This window comes from Nymphaea colorata, chromosome 11 (assembly GCF_008831285.2).
Source record: "Nymphaea colorata isolate Beijing-Zhang1983 chromosome 11, ASM883128v2, whole genome shotgun sequence".
NCBI lineage: Eukaryota > Viridiplantae > Streptophyta > Magnoliopsida > Nymphaeales > Nymphaeaceae > Nymphaea > Nymphaea colorata.
In genome coordinates this window covers 22,923,513-22,945,320 of record NC_045148.1, presented here as the reverse complement: position 1 = coordinate 22,945,320, position 21,808 = coordinate 22,923,513, and the positions used below count along the sequence as shown (strand labels likewise).

Sequence of the window (21,808 nt, the reverse complement as noted above, 5' to 3'; positions counted from 1 at the left end):
TGTCATTACTTGGTGTCCATGATGCAGAAGCGCCCAAGCATAATGCCTCGGGAGCAGCAAGAAAGTTGCGCACATTGTTGTGCAATTCTGATTCCAATTCCAATTTTGATTCCTTGTTAGACTTTTCTCTGGTTTATATTAAACACTTAACCACGAATTTCAAGTGGTTGAGGGTGTTGTCATTGGAGAGATTTGTTATGCATGAGCTGCCAAACTGCATTGAAGACTTTTCACTTCAAAAATATCTCAATCTAAGCTGTTCTATTGTGAGTCAGTTGCCCAGTTCAATCGGCAGACTCTGTAACTTGCAAACATTAGATTTAAGTTATAGTACAATTGAAGAGTTGGCCAAGGAAATGGTTGAACTGTGCAACTTGAGGTATCTTGAGCTGAAAGATACAAAGAAATTGGAATTTATGGCAGCAGGCTTGGGGAAGCTTAGCAATTTACGGACCTTGCATAGGTTTATGGTATGCGATGACAAGGGGGATACAAGAGGATGCAATATTAAGTAACTAAAAGACATGAACAAACTGAAGTGGGAATTGTCAATAGAAGGTTTGGGTGGGGGATGGGTGAAGAAATTGATGGAAAGCATGCACAGCTTAAGGAGAAGCATGAGTTAGGGTGAAATTGGACTTCCGGGTGGGAGAGGATGACACAATGGGTAGTGCTTCTGAGCAGAGGGGTTTGCTGGAGGCTTTGGAACCTCCACATCACATGGAGAGGTTGGGAATTTGCGATTATGAAGGAGATAAGCCAGCGTGGTATTTGGACACCAACTATGTGGAGCTGCGGATGCTATGCCTGGAACGTTGCCCAACCTTGTGTGCAACAGTGATAGGAATTAAATCATTGGAAGAATTAGAGGTCAGCGAATGCCCAACATTGTGTGAATTGATGAGGATGCCTTTGCTGAAGTCCTTGAAGGTTTGGAATTGTGATGGGCTCAACACAATTGGTGACTTGCCTGCCCTCAAGCCGTCGACTGTGTGCAGATGTGAAAGGCTGAAGCCTTTCGCTAACATGGCTGCATTGAAGTTGTTGGATGTGAGCCTTTGTCCTAGGCTAGAGCAAGTATCTGATGATCACATGCCAGCTTTAATGAGGTTGAAGCTGTGGGGCCTGGACATTTTGAAGCAGCACCCTACTCACCTTCCTTCACTTGAGGAACTGGTAGTACTGTATTTGCCCAACTAGGAGTCAACATTTACTTCTATGCCATGCTTAAGAGAGGCGCTCTTTTACAAATGTCCAAAGATGCAGACAGAAGGCTGGATTTATGCTCTATCGGAGCTGGCAGGGCATGAGGGTCAAGCGACTCACCTCCAAAGGCTGTCCGTGTGGAATTGCCCAAGTGCAAGATTGGGATGGAAATTGCTTGAGCAACTACCTAACCTCATTGAGTTGGGGTTGGATTCTGAATCAGCAGTACTACTGCCACCGCCATTGCCATCACAGATATCAACATTTCTACCCTCCCTCAAGACTCTGCAATTGAGAGACAACACAAATGTTGATGAGAAGGCCGTTCCTCAGTGGGTGTGGGGTCCCTCTCAACTGGAATACTTGAGTCTGTCTTGTTTCACTGAGGACATGAGCTTGGGAGGCCACTGGCAATGCCTCCTGAAACTGAGAAAGCTAAGTCTTTATGGCTTCCCCAATCGGAAGTCTCTGGTGGACGTGAGTAATATTACTCCCCAACAAGAACAAAATGAAACAACATGCTCTTTCACTGAGGACATCATCAGCTTGGGAGGCCACTGGCAATGCCTCCCCAAACTGAGAGACCTAACGCTTTTTTGCTTCCCCAATCTCAAATCTCTGGTGGATGTCAATAATATTACTCCCCAACAACAACAAAATGAAACAACATGTCCTGCGGATGCACAGCCACCGATTGCCTACCTCTCCAACCTTCAAGAGTTGATGATTTGGAATGTCGAGCACTCCATCTGCTGCAGGAGTTAAGCGACGTCTTAGGGGAAAGATTAACCATCAATAGATAATGTTACTGAAAATCGGTGGCAATTGTAATTAATTATTTTCGTTAAATATGTGTGTTTGCATTTCGTTGCCTCTTGTTTGATTTGGGTTCGGGAAATTGAAGTGCTGTTAAACTGAACTGGGTTACCTTTTATGCATCAACAGAGTCATGTCTAGCTGTTTTAACTTACTCAAAACGATGACATCTCTCTCATTGGATTTTTTTTTTTGTAATTGAAAACAATGAATTTTTAAATCTTTTGTAAAGTGTAAGATTCTAAGAAATCACACCAAGATGTCCATACGAGGCTTTTGGCATCGGTTGTTTTATAATCAGGGCTCTGTCCGGCCATCAAGTCTCAAACCTGACTCGGCCCAGCCACCAACATCCAAGAAAAAATGAAAAGAAAAAAAGTCAACTTTGTAGACAGCAGTATGGACCACAATATATAATTGGCAAACAATGTGGTGCCTATATCACCAGGGTGTGGCAACCCTGGTGATGCACCTGCATCGATGCGGGTGTGGGTGCGTGTGCGACCCAGATTCATACGGTGTCATGCCCATGCCCGAGTGTAGACTAGTGTTATATGTCCACTCAGCCCATGCCAAAAATTTAACCCAAGTGTTGGGCCTCTCACCAGCAACACCTCAGATAGGTCTCCAAGGTCCTATTGACTACCTCACTCTGTCCATCAGTCTGAGGATGATGAGCAGTGCTGAAGTTAATAACTGTCCTTGCCATCTTCAGGTATTCTCTCCAGAAAGTGCTCATGAAGATCGAGTCCCGATCACAAACGATAGTTTGTGGCATACCATGAAGCTTTCCGATGTGATCTTGGTACACACTTGCTACCATTGGTCCGTTGTAGTTTTTAGGTAAGGCCACAAAGTGACTATACTTTGTCAATCTGTCTACCACTACCAAAATTGCTTCCTTGCCCTCTGATCTGGGCATCGCATCTATGAAGTCCATAGATACATCTTCCCAAGGCTTGTCAGGAATGGGAAGAGGGTTCAAGTGCCCTGGAGGCTTGATCGCCTCATACTTTTCCCTTTGGCATATGGGGCATGCCTTCACATAACCCCTAACGTCCGACTTCATGCCATCCCACCAAAATTGAGCCTTAATCCTTCCCATAGTCTTGGCCACACCCTCGTGACCGGCAGCACTAGAATCATGAAAATGCTTAAGCAATTCCTGCTTAAGAACTGAGTCCTTAGGGACCAACGCTCTTCCCTTCTTGCAAGGCATCTCTCCCTTAAGAGTGTAGTTGGGGATGGATCCCGGATTTTGGCGAGTAGTCTGCTTGAGAAGCCACAGATTCAAATCTTGGTTCTGCTCTTCGATTATTCTCTCCCATAAGTCTGTGCCTATCACAGAGAGAGTCTTCAGTTGCTCTGGCACACGAGATAAGGAGTCTGCCGTAGAGTTCTCAGTCCCCTTCTTGTACTCAATAGTAAAATCATAGCCAAGAAGTTTGGCCAACCATCTTTGTTGTGTTGGGGTCGAGACACGCTGCTTCACCATATATCTCAAGCTGCTGTGGTCAGTCCTAACCACAAATCTCCTCTCTATCAGGTATGGTCTCCATTTGTCAACGGCCATGACTATTGCCAACAATTCCTTTTCGTATGTGGACAAAGGTTTAGCCCTGCTGGTCAAGGCCTTAGACATGAAGGCTATAGGATGGCCTTCTTGACTAAGCACTGCACCAATGCCCACCTCACTTGCATCCGTCTCAATGACAAAGTCTTTGGTAAAATCTGGTAGAGCCAAAACTGGTGCGCTCATCATTGCCGCCTTCAGCTTAACGAAAGCCTCTTTAGCTATATCAGTCCACGTGAACTCACCCTTCTTCAACATGTGAGTGAGAGGAGAGGCTATCAGTCCATATCCCTTAATAAAACGACGATAATATCCAGTTAGTCCCAAGAATCCCCTCATTCCCCGAGGGTCCTTCGGTAGTGGCCATTGCTCCATCGCTTGGAGCTTCTCAGGATCTGCTCTGACGCCATCATAAGACACAATATGCCCAAGATACCCGATAGAAGTCTGTCCAAAACTACACTTGGACATCTTGGCAAACAGGGTATGTTCTCTCAAAACCTTCAAAACGATGCGAAGATGCTCGATATGCTGCTCCATGCTCTGACTATACACCAGAATGTCATCGAAAACACCAAAACGAAGTCTCGGAGAAACTCACGAAACACGTCGTTCATACACCTTTGAAAGGTCGCCGGTGCATTGGTCAGCCCAAAAGGCATAACCAAGAACTCATAATGACCATCATGGGTTCTGAATGCCGTCTCTGAAAGGCACACGAGAGCGCTGGACTAGAGCAGCCACCTGCTGCTGAGTGCCGAGCAGGAAGGGCGACCACCTGTCGCCTAAGGTGCGGGCTGGGTGCCGCGGGTGTAGAAGGGAGGAGGAGGTGACTGCCTGTCGCCTGTGGTGCGCCTACGGGATGTGGGCGTGGCCGAGGTGGGCGAGAGCCGTAAGGCAATGCCTACCTACCTGGCATTGGAAGTGGCTCGGCCACGGGTGTCGACAGAGATGGCCGACGACGGCGCGGGTGGCCGAGGTGCTGACCGACGACGGCTAGCGAGCGGCTAGCGTCTTCGGCTGTACCTAGTCCCTAGCTAAGGTCTGGTTAGCTTGGACGGGCGGGGCTCTATAGGTAGGCCGGTTAGGTAAAGAGGGGTTAAGGGCTTGGGTAGGCCAGATAAGTACAGAGCTTAGGTGCGGAAGAGGAGTTAACCTAGCTACTAAGTGGGCTTGAGCCGAGGGTTAGATGAAAGAGCAAGAGAGGCTAAGACGTGGCTCGGGCGTTGGGACTTAGCGAACTGGTTGAGGGAAGAGAAGGGTCACGAGATGAACTCGGATGGGTCTGGTCAACGTGTCACTCGAGGTAAGCTCGAGTCAACTAGTTTCAGCCTAAAGTGGCTCGGAGATGACCGAGTAGCTACTAGGTTAAGTGAGGTTAAGTCAAGTCTGCTCGGGTCAAGGGGACCGAGAGTTGACTGGATTAGGTTCGGTCTAGGTCTAGCCGGGTTAGGACCAGGTGGGTTAGGTCAGGTTGGTTTAGGGGCTGGATGCTTGCCACTTGGCAAGATAGGCGGTTCAGCTAGAGTGCGCTAAATGAGTGCCTAGCAACAAGGAAAAGCTAGAGTGCTTTCCTAAAACTAAGGGGAATGAACCTAGACAAGAACACGAGAGAAGGGGGACAGCTAATGACGTGGGTTGAGGGAGTCACGCAGTAGGGGAGATCGTGACACGTGGGGCGATGAAGGGTGCTGGCTAGCTGCGGTTGAGCTAAGTGGAGAGGTGGAGAAGGGGAGTGCGAGTCCTAAGGGGACTTGCCCTAAAAGCTAGGAAAAGAGCGCGTGAGTTGGGGGAGTGGCGCGCTAAGTGGGGAAAAGCAAGGGCGAGGTGGCGAGACGCGAGGGCTCAATGGAAATTTGATTGACGAGGTGGAGGGGGAGCTGGGTCGTGGGGCAGCAGATGGCGACACGTGGCAAGATGTGCGGCCAAGATTGCTTGCGACTAGGAAGAAGACCGAGTAAAAAGCAAAAAGGTGCGAGGTGGCGTCAAGGCTCCTAGACTCAAGGGGGACGTGTTCCTAAAGCTACTCAACGTGGGACACTTAGAAAATAACTGGCTTCGGCCTGGGGATGCTGGCTCGGATGGAAGACAATTGATAGGAGCAGGGGACGAGATTGAACTTACCTGATTCAGCCGAAGACGAGTGGGTTCGCACTTGGTGAAGCCGGTGGCGCGATTTGAGTAACGCCTCAAAATTTGACCAAGATGCCCTCGTCGTCTTCACGAGAGCTTTTGCCGAAGCAAGGGCAATGACGTCCTTCACACCTCAGGTCACGAGTCTGCCGGAAATTGCAGAGCAGAACGGAGAAGCAGCAGAATTCCAACGGACAGTCGAACTCGCTATTCTACCGTCGGAATGGGCTCCAAATGGAGAATGTCGGAGCTCTTGAACCAACGATTCCAATGAACTAATGCCAACTGATATTCCACGGACGAAACTCAAGATTCAATAGGGATTAGCCTGCTGGACCAAGAGAATATCGTGGAACAGGCCGGAGTTCAGCAGAATTCCGGCAAGGAGCCGAGACCTCAATTCCGCCGTCGGATGGGGCGCAGAATAGATCAACTCAAAGCCTGGGAGCTAGCGATTCCAGCCAGAATGAAGACGATGATTTTCCGTGGCTAGAATTCACGAATGAGCAGAGTTGGCTCTGCTATACCGAAGATCAGACTTGCAGAAACAGGCCGAGAGATCTAACTCAGATTCGTGGCCGTTTCCCCAAATCGCACAACACTTGATTTGGCAAGGATAGATCGCCGAAATCAATGTCTTCCCAATACGAATAGGGCTTCGTCTAGAGAGAGTCTTCACCTAAGAACTCTCACTCTGCTCTCGGGTAGGCCGAGAGAGAACAGAACCTCGGGAGTGCTCTCCCGTAGACCGGAATCCTAAAAACGTAAGGAAGACACGAAATCAAGTCACTAACCTTTTCGCCGTCGATATTGAATCCGAGAATGGATTCAATCTACCCTGCTGCAACGCCTGCCTTTCAACTTCACCGTGACCGTGAAGAAGGTGCTGGATGTGACTGTAATGCCATTCGAGAGGGGTTGACGCCGTGGACAAGGGACGGATCTCCGCCGGTGAGGAAGAAGATCCGCCGCAAGTCTTCCAACTTGAGCGTTGGCTGGTTCACCGCCGGTGCTCCAAGCTCTTCAAGGGAGGAAGAACGCCTCGGGTGAAATGGGGTGCGAGGGGATGAGAGGGCACAATCTTGCACTCACGAACAAGGGCTGTGCTTTGATTTCAGATTCAGAGTTCCTCGAGAATGAGGAGGGAGAGCCAAGCCTCGCAAGGAGGAGAGAGAACACAGTCTCGCAAATGTGCTTAATTCCTTAATCTTTGATGCTTTGTACATTGATCCAAAATTATTTATACTAATCCTATTTGAGCGAGTCTACAATCCAGATCTCACTCTCTACCCAAGACCCAAATCCAAAATGCCAAGCACAACCCGCTAGGCTAGGTTCCTACCTCGAATCCTACTATTGACAAGCCTAAGAACGAACTTATTTGCTATATAAGATATAAACAAACCGGGCCTAGTGCCCACGCGCAATGGAAAAGGTTCGGACCCCTGGGTCTTTTGAACCCAGGGTGGGGACCTCGTGAGGGGACCCGCCCTCACTTCGGTTGCTTGTCACAAGGGCTCGGTCAGGTTTGACCGAACCGTTTACCTAAGATTTGGATCTTAGGACGTCTCAAGGGTCGTGTGAAGTGGACGCGCTTGGGTTGGACACTTCTAGCTTGGCGAGCCCTAAGTTGGAACCTAAGTCACCTTGAGACTGGACCTGTCTGAGCACCGTTGACGACCTAGTTGCTCCTCCCACTCCTCCCGCTGCAACTAACTCTGGTGCTTCCTGCATCTCCTTGGGATTGGCCTTGATGCACTGAAGAGAACGAGCCCAAAGATCGGAAGCCTTGCGCTTCCTTCGACTGGATCCTGCTGGCTTGGCCTCTGCTGGGTCTGGACCGCTGGGTAGGTCCGTAACAGATTCCCCCTCCCTACCTTGCGCTTGTCCTCGAGCGCTGGAAGAGGGGAAGCGATGAACAATCGACCCAAATTCTTCCCAAGAAGTACCCCTGTCGGGTCCTTCCCATTCCACAAGTACCTCGTGCCTCATTCTCCCTTGTCGTTGGACATACCTATGCTTGAGAATGCGATAGGGAGTAGGCAGATTATCCGGGACCTGTTCTATTAATGTGGGTACATCCCCTTGGTGAGGCTTCAGCCTCGTGACATGAAACACAGGATGCACCATTGCTGTCCTGGGAAGGCCAAGTCTGTAGGCGGCCTTCCCTACCTTCTGAACCACTGGATAAGGTCCGTAATAACGAGGCAGCAGCTTGGAATACGGCTGACCCATCAAGGATTTCTGCTTAAGAGGTAGTCTCTTAAGCCAAACGTCATTTTAAACTGTTTTAGCGATTCGTTATTTTGTTGGTCGTGTGCTAACCGATCCCAAATATCCGTTTCCACCACCGATAAGGTCATTAGTTGTTCAGCCAAGCGGGAAAGAGAATCAGCCGCTTTGTTCTCAGGACCCTTTTTGTACTCCATTTCAAAGTCATACCCCAATAGTTTTGCTAGCCACCTTTGTTGAGTAGGGGTTGACACGCGTTGTTTAAGCATGTACTTTAAACTGTTTTGGTCGGTCCTGACCGTAAACTTGCGTCCAATCAGATAAGGATGCCATTTTTCCACTGGCATGATGATTGCAAGCAGCTCTTTCTCATATGTAGAAAGAGGCTTGGCCCTACTGGTTAAGGCCTTTGACATGTAGGCAATGGGGTGGTTGTCTTGCCCAAGTACCGCTCCTACCCCGACTTCACAAGCGTCAGTCTCAATGGTAAAAGTCTTTGAGAAATCGGGTAATGTAAGAACTGGGGCTGACATTAGAGCTGCCTTTAGCTTCTCAAAGGCGACTCTTGACTTCTCAGTCCATGAGAAGGATCCTTTTTTCAGCATCTGGGTAAGGGGTTGTGCAATGATTCCGTACCCCTGGATAAATCGTCTAAAATACCCAGTCAACCCAAGGAACCCTCGTAGACTTTTGAGGTCCTTAGGCAGTGGCCATTAATCCATGGCTTGCAACTTTTCGGGGTCTGCCCGAACCCCCTCTCGAGACACAATGTGTCCGAGATATCCTATTGAAGATTGTCCAAAACTGTATTTGGACATCTTCGCGAAGAGATGATGCTCCTTAAGAATGTCTAAGGTGATTTCCAGATGGCGCTGATGCTGCTCTTCATCTTTGCTATAGATGAGGATATCATCAAAGAATACGAGGATGAAATCTCTCAGGTGAGCTCTGAACACATCGTTCATACACCGCTGGAATGTAGCTGGTGCATTCGTTAATCCAAAAGGCATTACTAAAAACTCATAATGCCCATCGTGTGTTCTGAACGCAATCTTCAACACATCTTCGTCATACATTCTAATCTGATGATAACCGGCTCTAAGATCGATCTTTGAGAATATGGTGGCACCGGCCAACTCATCCAATAGCTCGTCAATTATGGGTATGGGGTGCCGATCCTTAACGGTCACCTCATTCAACGCTCTATAGTCTATGCAAAAACGCCAAGTGTTGTCCTTTTTCTTCACTAGAAGGACGGGTGAAGAGAAAGGGCTACAACTCGGCCGAATGATGCCACTTTTGAGCATCTCTTTGACTAGGCGTTCAATTTCTGCCTTCTGGCTGTGCCCATACCTGTATGGCCTGACATTAACAGGCTCTGCACCTTGTGCAAGGACGATTCGATGATCATAAGCCCTTTTTGGCGGTAAACCTTTGGGCTCATCAAATATTTCTGGAAATCGGTCCAAGACCGATTGAATCCTAGGTGGAATCGGTTCTTCCACCTTCTCTTCGGAAATAGGTACATCCGTTGCTAACGTAAGAACCCAACACGCTGGCTGGTCATGTTGGATGGACCTTAGTGCTGTTTTGGGACGCGTGGAGCTGGCGAGTCCCTGAATCGTTATCGATTCCTCTTCTCCCTCAGGGATGAAAGTCATTGCGAAGTTCTTTACATCCCAATGTATATCCTTCCATGTTAGAAACCATGGCATGCCCAAAATTAAATCAACGCCTTCAAGGGGGATGACGAGACAATCTACCTTGAAAGTTTTCTTCTTAACAGACACGTCAAAGCCTTTTCCTTCGTGGATGCACTTGAGCCGTAGTCCCCCTCCCACGATGATAGTCTGTGGGTTGCTCTCGGTGAGGGTAATTCTACACCTTTCAGCGGCTTCCTCAGTAAGGAAGTTATTGGTTGCTCCGCTGTCGAGCAAAATTAAGACCTTTTGGCCATTGATGCAGCCAAAAACACGCATAGTGTTTGCCTTGTGGGGGTCTTGTATCGAATGAAGAGATTCGACCTCTTCTGTTTTCTCTTCTTTGGTCGAGGTCTCTTCTTGATGCGTTTCCTTAGGCTCAATTTTCTTGCCTTTTCTTCTAACTAGGATTTCCTCATCAGATGAGGAACTAGAATCCGAACTGGAGGAGGAATCGCTTTCTGAGCTAGAGCTGGTCTCTGGCTCATCAACCACCACTATGTTAAACAGCGCTTTACATTGGTGGTTTTTGTCCCACTTGCCCTCACATCTAAAACACAGGCCTTTCTTCCTGTATTCTTCGATTTGTTTGGGTGACAAGTAACGAGTGGGGAGTTCACGGCCTGGACGTTGGTTTGGCCTGAACTCATTCCCTCTGTTGTAGGGAACCAATTCCCTTCCTTTGTTCTCTCTTATTTTAGTTCGAGAAGCAGAGGAGAAGGAAGGTTTCTTCCTCTGTTTATCAGCCCTGCGAGCCTTTTTCTCTCGCTTTTCCTCTTTTCTCTCTTCAATTCGTTTTTCGTACAGTCAGGCCATTGCAAAGCATTCTTCGAGATGATCGAAGCGATGTATCTTCATCTCGCGTTTGATATCGCTTCGAAGGCCTCCTTTGAATGCTCCAATGAGAGCTTTCTCGGGCCATTGCACCATGCTAGCTAGTCTTTCGAACTGCTTTTGATATGTGGGCACGTTCGAAGTTTGAACTAAATTCTTGAGATCCTCGTCATAATCGATAAACGTGGATTCTCCAAAGTGAAGTTGTAGGCTAGCCTTGTATTTTTCCCAAGTGGGATCGACTGTCTTGTGCTCAAACCAAAGATAGTGGGTGGTAGCCTCGCCAGTCATGTTGGCTGTGGCGATCTCTATCCACTCCTCTTGTGGAATACGATGGCACATGAAGAACCATTCTGCCATGAATAACCATTCTCTGAGATGCTCTCCGTTGAATTTAGGAAAGTCGTACTTTACAGATGGGGTACGCCTTTCTTCTAAACGAGGAAGATCTCTTCGAGTTCTTCTAGGACGGAGAGGTGACTCGTCCTCTTCTTCTGATATTTCATACATGGGATTTTGAAGAGTTTGGCCTATTCTTGGGCCAGGAGGAGTCCTGTAGTATTCGCTGTAGGGCTCTGGTTGATACCTGTCGGCTGGGGGACGCATGAGCCTACCCCCTTCCGTGCTTGTCCCAACGTGCGATACGTTGTTGGGATTTATCTCAGTATCGGTTTGATAGCCAGGTATTGCTAACAAACCCTTTCCTTTTTGTGCATTCGGACCCTGAGTGGTCCTCTCCGCTACTACGGCTTGGGCCTGAGTGGTGGACATTTGTCGGAACATGGCCCTAATTTCGTCCATTTATTTTTGACGTTCTGCACTTTGGCGGTCCATTTCCTTCTTTCTAAAGTTCTCCACTTTAGTCATGTCACTACGCATTTGTAGGAGTTCTTTTTCTATGCTTAATATTCGACTTAAGGCATAGTCGGGAACTTGGCCCCTTTGTGATGGTTGAGCCTCTTCTGGAGTATCGTGAGGGTTCTCCTCAAGGACTGGCTCATCCGAATTGAGATTCTTTTTGGATTTTCCCATTTTAAGCTTGCGAAAACACGAATTCAACTATCCTAACCGAAATCCAATTGCTGACACAACTGCCACTCTCAAAAACTAATCCTAGACTGCCTACACTGTCCCGCTGCCACTGCTTGAGCTGCCGCGCGTGAGTCCTAAGGCAAGGGAGACGGGTTGGCCCGCCTAAAGCCGCGCTACGCCTTAGCGCCTAGGCAATCTCACCTCGCTCTTGGCCGGGCTACAAGAGCCTAAATCGCCACACTCTCCTAGTGTCTCGGCGACGAACCTCGAGCTTAGCTGCCCTTGGGTGTACGATGTGTACAGCCCTACACTTGCTAAAATCGAGCAAGCGAAGCCTAGAACTTACGCAATATAAAGCTGGAAGTCGTGGTGCCTACACTCTAACGACGACACTGAAAACCGAATAATACTGACAAGAAGTCCCGAAACTGATACTAAAACGGAAATCTGCCCGTCTGAACTGCCGTTGAAGCCGAATGCGTCGTAGGTCAAGTGCTCAAACTGATAGATATAGTCTCAAGTTGGCTTTGATACCAATTGTTAGGACTCGTCCCCGTTAGGCCAGAATTTCCTAACCAAGAACGTCCTACTTCCAAGACCGACTTGAGTACTTCCTAAAAACCAAAAATTCCTAAGTAAAATTATACAAATCAATCTACCCGGCCGAACAAACCTCGGCGCAAATTCCCTAGGACAGAGTTACAAAGGGTTAAGTCTCCCCGCCTAACTACGGATTATCCTACTACAAACAACTACAAAGGTTTATAGTCCAGTACAACCGTGAGCGATACAAGAGACACTCTCAACTCACTCACAAACCATTCCAAACCATGCAAACCACGCTACCGGACAAACCACACCCAACGAAAGCAAATGGGTAGGTCTGCTCCTTGCGACTGTGTCTCGGGCAAAAGGCCCTCGAGGTGCCATAGAGGGTAGCTAGGCCGAAGCCTTGGGCTAAAACAACAAATTAAGCAAACTAGATGAAATCCTAAAACAATAAGCAAATTCACCCTCCCCGATACTACAAGTGGGCTGAGAGGGTTACCGGCCAAGGGCTTGCCTTGGCTGTGCCGAGAGACCACGGGGTGAAAATCCTAGACCCCGGGTATTACAGCTCACGGGCCGGCGTGGAGCGCGCGGCCTGGACAGCCTCCTGCTGTCGGATGGACGTGGGTAGAACACGGGCCGGGACAGCTCCCTGCTGTCTGGCACGGACTGGCGCACGTTACTGAGGACAGCCACCTGCTGTCGCTGACGGGCCTGCGGACGAGTAGCCGAGACAGCTACTTGATGTCGGGTGCAGACAGACAGACGAAGCACCAGGCAGACTGTAGACTGGCGAACGGAGCGGCAGAGCGCTGGACTGGAGCAGCCACCTGCTGCTGAGTGCCGAGCGGGAAGGGCGACCACCTGTCGCCTAAGGCGCGGGCTGGGTGCCGCGGGTGTAGAAGGGAGGAGGAGGCGACCGCCTGTCGCCTGTGGTGCGCCTGCGGGATGCGGGCATGGCCGAGGGGGGCGAGAGCCATAAGGCAATGCCTACCTACCTGGCGTTGGAAGTGGCTCGGCCACGGGTGTCGACAGAGATGGCCGACGATGGCGCGGGTGGCCGAGGTGCTGACCGACGACGGCTAGCGAGCGGCTAGCGTCTTCGGCTGTACCTAGTCCCTAGCTAAGGTCTGGTTAGCTTGGACGGGCGGGGCTCTATAGGTAGGCCGGTTAGGTAAAGAGTGGTTAAGGGCTTGGGTTGGTCAGATAAGTACAGAGCTTAGGTGCGGAAGAGGAGTTAACCTAGCTACTAAGTGGGCTTGAGCCGTGGGTTAGATGAAAGAGCAAGAGAGGCTAAGACGTGGCTCGGGCGTTGGGACTTAGCGAACTGGTTGAGGGAAGAGAAGGGTCACAAGATGAACTCGGATGGGTCCGGTCAACGTGTCACTCGAGGTAAGCTCGAGTCAGCTAGTTTCAGCCTAAAGTGGCTCGGAGATGACCGAGTAGCTACTAGGTTAAGTGAGGTTAAGTCAAGTCTGCTCGGGTCAAGGGGACCGAGAGTTGACTGGATTAGGTTCGGTCTAGGTCTAGCAGGGTTAGGACCAGGTGGGTTAGGTCAGGTTGGTTTAGGGGCTGGATGCTTGCCACTTGGCAAGATAGGCGGTTCAGCTAGAGTGCGCTAAATGAGTGCCGAGCAACAAGGAAAAGCTAGAGTGCTTTCCTAAAACTAAGGGGAATGAACCTAGACAAGAACACGAGAGAAGGGGGACAGCTAATGACGTGGGTTGAGGGAGTCACGCAGTAGGGGAGATCGTGACACGTGGGGCAATGAAGGGTGCTGGCTAGCTACGGTTGAGCTAAGTGGAGAGGTGGAGAAGGGGAGTGCGAGTCCTAAGGGGACTTGCCCTAAAAGCTAGGAAAAGAGGGCGCGAGTTGGGGGAGTGGCGCGCTAAGTGGGGAAAAGCAAGGGCGAGGTGGCGAGACGCGAGGGCAAAATGGAAAGGTGATTGATGAGGTGGAGCGGGTGCTGGGTCTTGGGGCAGCAAATGGCGACACGTGGCAAGATGTGCGTTCAAGATTGCTTGCGACTAGGAAGAAGAACGAGTAAAAAGCAAAAAGGTGCGAGGTGGTGTCAAGGCACCTAGACTCAAGGGGGACGTGTTCCTAAAGCTACTCAATGTGGGACACTTAGAAAATAACTGGCTTCGGCCTGGGGATGCTAGCTCGGATGGAAGACACGTGGCAGGAGCAAGGGACGAGATTGAACTTACCTGATTCAGCCGAAGATGAGTGGGTTCGCACTTGGTGAAGCCGGTGGCGCGATTTGAGTGACGCCTCCAAATTTGACCAAGATGCCCTCGTCGTCTTCACGAGAGCTTTTGCCGGAGCAAGGGCAATGACGTCCTTCACACCTCGGGTCACGAGTCTACCGGAAATTGCAGAGCAGAACGGAGAAGCAGCGGAATTCCGACCGACAGTCGAACTCGCTATTCTACCGTCGGAATGGGCTCCAAATGGAGAATGTCGGAGCTCTTGAACCAACGATTCCAATGAACTAATGCCAACTGATATTCCACGGACGAAACTCAAGATTCAACAGGGATTAGCCTGCTGGACCAAGAGAATATCGTGGAACAGGCGGGAGTTCAGTAGAATTCCGGCAAGGAGCCAAGACCTCAATTCCGCCGTCGGATGGGGCGCAGAATAGATCAACTCAAAGCTTGGGAGCTAGCGATTACAGCCAGAATGAAGACGATGATTTTCCGTGGCTAGAATTCACGAATGAGCAGAGTTGGCTCTGCTATACCGAAGATCAGACTTGCAGAAACAGGCCGAGAGATCTAACTCAGATTCGTGGCCGTTTCCCCAAATCGCACAACACTTGATTTGGCAAGGATAGATCGCCAAAATCAATGACTTCCCAATACGAATAGGACTTCGTCTAGAGAGAGTCTTCACCTAAGAACTCTCACTCTGCTCTCGGGTAGGCCGAGAGAGAACAGAACCTCGGGAGTGCTCTCCCCTAGACCGGAATCCTAAAAACGTAAGGAAGACACGAAATCAAGTCACTAACCTTTTCACCGTCGTTATTGAATCCGAGAATGGATTCAATCTACCCTGCTGCAACGCCTGCCTTTCAACTTCACCGTGACCGTGAAGAAGGTGCTGGACGTGACTGTAATGCCGTTCGAGAGGGGTTGACGCCGTGGACAAGGGAGGGATCTCCACCGGTGAGGAAGAAGATCCGCCGCAAGTCTTCCAACTTGAGCGTTGGCTGGTTCACCACCGGTGCTCCAAGCTCTTCAAGGGAGGAAGAACGCCTCGGGTGAAAGGGGGCACGAGGGGATGAGAGGGCACAATCTTGCACTCACGAACAAGGGCTGTGCTTTGATTTCAGATTCAGAGTTCCTCGAGAATGAGGAGGGAGAGCCAAGCCTCGCAAGGAGGAGAGAGAACACAGTCTCGCAAATGTGCTTAATTCCTTAATCTTTGATACTTTGTACATTGATCCAAAATTATTTATACTAATCCTATTTGAGCGAGTCTACAATCCAGATCTCACTCTCTACCCAAGACCCAAATCCAAAATGCCAAGCACAACCCGCTAGGCTAGGTTCCTACCTCGAATCCTACTATTGACAAGCCTAAGAACGAACTTATTTGCTATATAAGATATAAACAAACCGGGCCTAGTGCCCACGCGCAATGGAAAAGGTTCGAACCCCTGAGTCTTTTGAACCCAGGGTGGGGACCTCGTGAGGGGACCCGCCCTCACTTCGGTTGCTTGTCACAAGGGCTCGGTCAGGTTTGACCGAACCGTTTACCTAAGATTTGGATCTTAGGACGTCTCAAGGGTCGTTTGAAGTGGACTCGCTTGGGTTGGACACTCCTAGCTTGGCGAGCCCTAAGTTGGAACCTAAGTCACCTTGAGACTGGACCTGTCTGAGCACCATTGACGACCTAGTTGCTCCTCCCGCTGCAACTAACTCTGGTGCTTCCTGCATCTCCTTGGGATTGGCCTTGATGCACTGAAGAGAACGAGCCCAAAGATCGGAAGCCTTGCGCTTCCTTCGACTGGATCCGGCTGGCTCGGCCTCTGCTGGGTCTGGACCGCTGGGTAGGTCTGTAACACCTACCCCGACGATCACCTTGGACCAACCAGAAGACTTTCCTAGGTCAAATTAAATACAGAGACACTACCCAGTCGGACAGGACCCCGACTTAAAAAAAATCCCAAATAGGCAGCGGAATACAAGAATGGCTAATCCCAAATCCAAGCAAAACCTACTACACAAATCTAAAAGCTGTGAGGCTAATACAAGCGGAAGCGATACATATGCAGAAATCACTCAAACTCACTCAAGCAAACCATGCAAACCATGCCTAAGCGCACAAACCACACCCACCCGTAGGAGGCTGTTAGGCACGATCCCGGTTGGTCTAGAAAGACCGAACCAAGAGCGTCCTAGTTCCCAAGTCTCCTTGAGGGTTCCTATCTAGAATTCAAAATCCTAAAAAATTAAAACAATGAATCTACCTGGCCAGACAAACCCTGGCGCAAAATCCCTTAGGACTGGATTACAGGTGCGGAATACCCTTTCCCAACTCCTGACTAAGGTCGAATCCTACTACAAAAACACTACAGTGGGTTAGAAGGCCTTACAAGCGCGAGCGATACAAAAAGTCTCTCACAACTCACTCAACAGACCATTCAATCCACCAAACCACATCTAACGTGCAAACACACCCAACGGAAAGCAATTAGGACGGTCGGCTCCTTGTGACCGTGTCTTGGGCAATAGGCCCTCGAGGTACCACAGAGGGGAGCAAGGCCGAGGCCTGGGCTAAAGCAATAAAGGAATGAAACTAATATGCTTCCTAAAACAAAAGCAAATAACACCCTCCCACGACTACAAGGGGGATGAGAAACGAACCTGCCAAGGTGCTACCTTGGCTGCACGAACAGGCCGCGAGGTGAATAACCAATCCCCGGGCAACTCAGCTTACGGGCCGGCGTGAAGCGCGCGGCCTGGGACAATCGCCTGCTGTCCGAGATGGCTGGCGGGACGCGCTGGCTGGAGCGGGCTGCTGCTGCCGAACAGGGCCGACGGAAAGCTCGTCAACGGCTGACGCCTGCTTCTGCCGCTTCAGGACGGAGAAGAGCGCTAGACCAGATGGACGCCTATTGTTGTCGCTGCAGGCTGGCGGAAGACGCGTGATCGACTATCACTGGCTGCTGGACGCCGAGCGGACGGGCGACGGACTGTTGCCGGTGTTGCGCCTGCTTGCTGCAGGCGCGGCCGAGGGGGGCGAGAGCCGACAAGGCAATGCCTACCTGCCTGGCTGATGGAAGGGCTCGGCCAAGGCTATCGACGGAAAGAGGCCGTCGGTTGAGAGCTGGCCGAGGTGCTAACCGGGAACGCTTAGCGCAAGGCTAGCGCCGGCTGTGCCTGGTCCCTAACTAAGGCCGGCTGGCTTGGTGCGGCGGGGCTCTAAGGGACGACTGGTCTCGGTGAGATGGGTTAAGAGCAGAGGTAAGCCAAGAAGGGATGTAGCTTAGGTAAGGGAGATAGGTGACCTAACTACGAGTGAAGTTAAGTAGGCTGGCTTCGGACTAGTGAGCCGAAGCTCGGGTCAAGGTCAAAGGTGACCGAGAGGGAGATAGGGTCGACTAGAAGGTGGCTGCTACTGGACCGAGCTGATAGATCCGGGTGCAATGGACAAGAGGGACACTCGAGGTAGGCTCGAGTCAACTAGGCTAGGTTGGACTGACCAAGGGTTGGACCGGTTCACCTAATTGAACTAGGTGAGGTTAAGTCAACTAGATCTAGGTCTAGTCAAGGTAAGAGGGGTAGACCTAAGGGGTTAGAAGGCGCGCGAGGTAACCTAGATGGGTTCGGGTAGGCTTGGCTGGTCGAGCCAAGTGTGGTGCGCCGGATCTATGCCACGTGGCGAGATCAAGGGCTGCAAGAGGGCGCGAGGGATAACCCTAGCGACAAGAAAAAGGGAGAATGCCTTTCCCTAAAACTAAGGAAGAAGGGCGTGAGCTGGATGCGAGTGAGGAGGGCAAGGGCGAGGTGGCGCTTGCGGTTCTCTCAAACGATGAGATCGTGACACGTGGAGCTGATGAAGGGTGGAAGTTGCATGCAATAGCTGATGGAGATGAGGTGTCCTAAGAGCTGGAGAAAGTAGGGGGATGTGTGCTAGAAAAGAGGGACACTTCCTAAAGGCGTGGAGAGAAGAGGGGAAGGTGGACTCGGTAAAGGCTCGCAATGAGGAGGTGGATGCGAGGGACGTGGGACACTTGGAAAGCGAGGAGCTGAGCTGGCAAGCTGCTGCTCGAGCTGGCTGTGACGTGGCTGGTGGGACGCACATGATGAGGACACGTGGCTGGATGGACGCTTGAGGTATCGTGCGACTAAGGGTGAGACTCAATCAAAAAGCAAGAGAGAAAGTTAAGGAGAAAGACGGGGGCCGCTCCTACTAACTAGGGCCACGAATTCTCGAGCTGATCTCGAGAAGGACAGGTGGTGCTGACGTGGAGAGGTGGCTGGACCGACTGGTTCGATGGCTGACACGTGGACACTTGGACGGTGGAGATGAAGAACGAGAAGACTTACCCGAAAATGGCTGGCGTTCACGGTGGAGTGCTCCAAACTCGCCGGCGACTGGAATTCTCTTCTTCACCTCGATAGTCTGATCTACCCTTAATGAAATTTAACTAAAACAAGAAGGCAGAAGTGCAGAACAGTCCTCGACCTCAAGGGCAATGGCAGACGCCGGATTTAGCAGCGGCGACCGGAATTAGCCACTTTTCTGGCGAGGCACCGTTCTTACAATCTAGCCGTCGGATTCCGCTCAAGTTACACCATGTTTTAGCTTTTCCTTGGGCGATCCTTTTGAGCTAGTTGTCTCTTTCTTTCCACGGCCAGATTCACGACTTTTACTTGATTTTCTATTTCTGGACCGAGAGTTCAAGTGGAAGAAACCGAGCCTTATTTCAATGAATTTGAGGCTCTTCCACCGTTCGTTTTCTCTTGAACTTTCTTAGATTAGTCTAGGCGATCGCCTAGGAGAAATGAGACCGATTTAGGGACTGCTAAGACCGACTACACCAGAGATTTCTGCTCGGCTCTTGGGTATGCCAAGAGGAGAACCGAACATGGAGAGTTCAGCCGTAGAAGCTCTCAAATCGACTCTCTTTCTGCCTAAAGAATCGACTAAACAAATCAAACAAAGCTGTCCCGTTGAAGCCGAGGATCAGACCTGCGCCTTCAACCTTCCCTTTTCTGAAATCAGACTTTCAACCCCTTCGTGTGCAAGGAGAAGGCTCTGATTACAGTTTTAATGACAACCGGTAGGGGTACTTACGTGGTCAAGGGAAAATCCGCCGCCGACGAGGAGGAGATCCGCCCGAGCTGTGCCTTTGGGCCTTCGTCGAAGACGCCGGTGCTCCAAAGCTCTTCAATGGATGAGAAATCGCCACGGGCCAACGGGGCACGAGAGGGAGAAGACGCCTGGTTCACACCTCGGTGAAGAAGACAGGAGACTTAGAGATTACGGAATTCCACAAGGGAAAATGCAAACCTCGCGAGGAGGAGAGAGAGTGCTCGACTCCAAATGATTTCTATTTCATAAAACTTGATACATTACACATAGATCCAAACACCTTTATACAATCCTATGTGAGTTAGATCTACAATCCAGATCTTCACTCTCTACCCAACCCATTTACATAAGTGCGCCTGACACAACCCGCCAGGCTAGGTCCCTTATTCGATTCCCAAGGGCGACATGCCCAAACCCTTTACAAAAAGCAAATGCGCTTAAGAAATTAAATCTAACTACGCAATGCATTAAACAAAACTAGACCGGGACTAGCGCCCAACACTTAAACTAAATGTGCTAGCCCTTGAGCCTGCTCAGCCCAAGGTGGGGACCTCGTGAGGGGACCTGCCCTCACTTTGGGTTAAGAGTGTAAGGGTTCGGTCTGGTTTGACCGAACCATTTCCTAAGACGTTAGTCCTAGGTTGCCTTCAAGGCTCGTGCGGCCTAGGCTCGATGGGTTTAGTATCTTCTAACACTACGAACCTGTTTTCCGGACCACAATCACCTTGAGACTCCTGCAATTCCAGCACCGTTGAAGACCCAGTTGCTCCTCCCGCTGCAACCGTCTCTGGCGCTTCAATCTTCTTCTTGGGACTACTCTTGATGCATTGCAGAGACCGAGCCCATAGGTCAGAAGCTTTGCGCTTCCTCTGGCTAGGTTCGGCCAGCTCAGCCCCTGCTGGGTCTGGACCACTAGGTAGGTCCGTAACAGAGGCTAATGTTGGCACGAGGTTGTGTCCTTGGCGTAGTGCCGCGGAGGTCCCTCTATGCACAACTACGACCCCAAGGTCGGGCTGAAATCAAAATGCAGAAATAAAATGCTTCCTCCCACGATTCTAAAGAGAAGGGTAGAGGGTACCGGCCAAGGCTAGCTTGGCTAAGCAGTCACACGCCTCGAGGTGAGATTCCACGCTCGAGGACTATCAGCAACACGAAGAAGATGGCTGGCGTCGGGCTGAAACTCCAAAGAAGAAGACGCCGGGTGTGAAGGCAAGCCGCTCCAAGAGACGCGTGAAGGAGGATCACCTCGCCGGAAACGCCTAGGAGCACTTCAACGCCTTGCTGGCTGTCTTGGGGACCTTCTGGATTTCACGCCGGAGAGTCGCCGGAAAAAGAGCAGAGGTGGCCAGCGGTGGCCGGAGGTCGCCGGAAAATGCTGGAACAAGGCCCGCCGGTTCCAAGGACTTCAAGGATGCGACCAAGAATGCCGCGGTCATCCTTGGCGCTAAGGCTGGAACCAACTAGGTGTGGGACTTGGACTGAGTGGGCTCGGACCAGGTGGGACCAGGTGGGACCAGGTGGGCCCGGGCTGGGTTCGGCCAGTAAGCTAGGTCAAGGGTAGAGTAGGCCAAGTGGGTCCTATGGTTTGATTCTTAGGTTGACCGGGTGTAGGGAAGGGTCTCAAATGTGGGTTCCTACAAAGTAGCTAGGGTAGGTTTAGGCAACTCGGTTTAGGGGAAATGGGAAATGTAAATGGAAAAGGTATGCGGTAACTCGAGGTAACTTAAGGGTGAACTAGGGTGAATCGGTGGGGTGATGTCTGGCTAGAAATATGGAGTATATTCCACAAGGGAATCGTCCTCCAAGATTCTAGACGAGGTGGCACTTCCAGAAGACTATCTCCCAAATACGTAGGAGAGAGGCTAGGGATTTTGGTGAGGTGTCCAGGTGAGGTGGCGGTTGATGGCTGAGGTGTGTGGCTGAGAAAGTTCCTAGCTAAAGTGGAGTATGAGTTGGCAGTCCACGAGGAGAGCAGCCACCAACAAAATAGGAGAAGATCCTAGCTTTTAGGATCTCCTCCCTAGAAGATCTCTCAAAAGAGAACTCGCCCCTTCCAAATGAGATCCACTAGCTACAAGCTAGGGGAGGGGAGGATTTCACTCCAAGGTTCTCTCAAGTGCTTCCAGATCACGCCACGTGTGCAGATGTGTGGTGGAGGTGGCGAAAGGCCCAAGTCAAGCAATCACTTACCGATTTGGGTGAGACAAATGAGGAGTCCCCAAATGTGGCGACGCAAAGTGCTTTTCCCAAATGTGGCCGGATTTCCCCAATTGAAGCCGAAATCTCCCAAGTGCACAATTGGATAACTCGAACTCTTACTGCCCTAGCCGGAATTATGACGGAAACAATGCAGCAGTGGCCGGAATTGGGTAATTCCGGCCAATTCCAGAACTGGCCGCGCCTA

At 50.5% G+C, this 21,808-nt stretch overlaps 1 protein-coding gene across 1 annotated transcript; it reads left to right on the top strand.

The window, feature by feature from the left end:
• Positions 1–663: 663 nt before the first annotated feature.
• On the top strand, positions 664–1,200 carry LOC116263692 (uncharacterized). The gene has a single exon (XM_031643427.1). The coding sequence runs from the start codon at positions 664–666 to the stop codon at positions 1,198–1,200; it is 537 nt and encodes a 178-aa protein (XP_031499287.1).
• Positions 1,201–21,808: the final 20,608 nt, after the last annotated feature.

Bases quoted from the DNA above. Each gene is read 5' to 3' on its own strand.
- LOC116263692 (XM_031643427.1), top strand. From the start codon at position 664: ATGGGTAGTGCTTCTGAGCAGAGGGGTTTGCTGGAGGCTTTGGAACCT.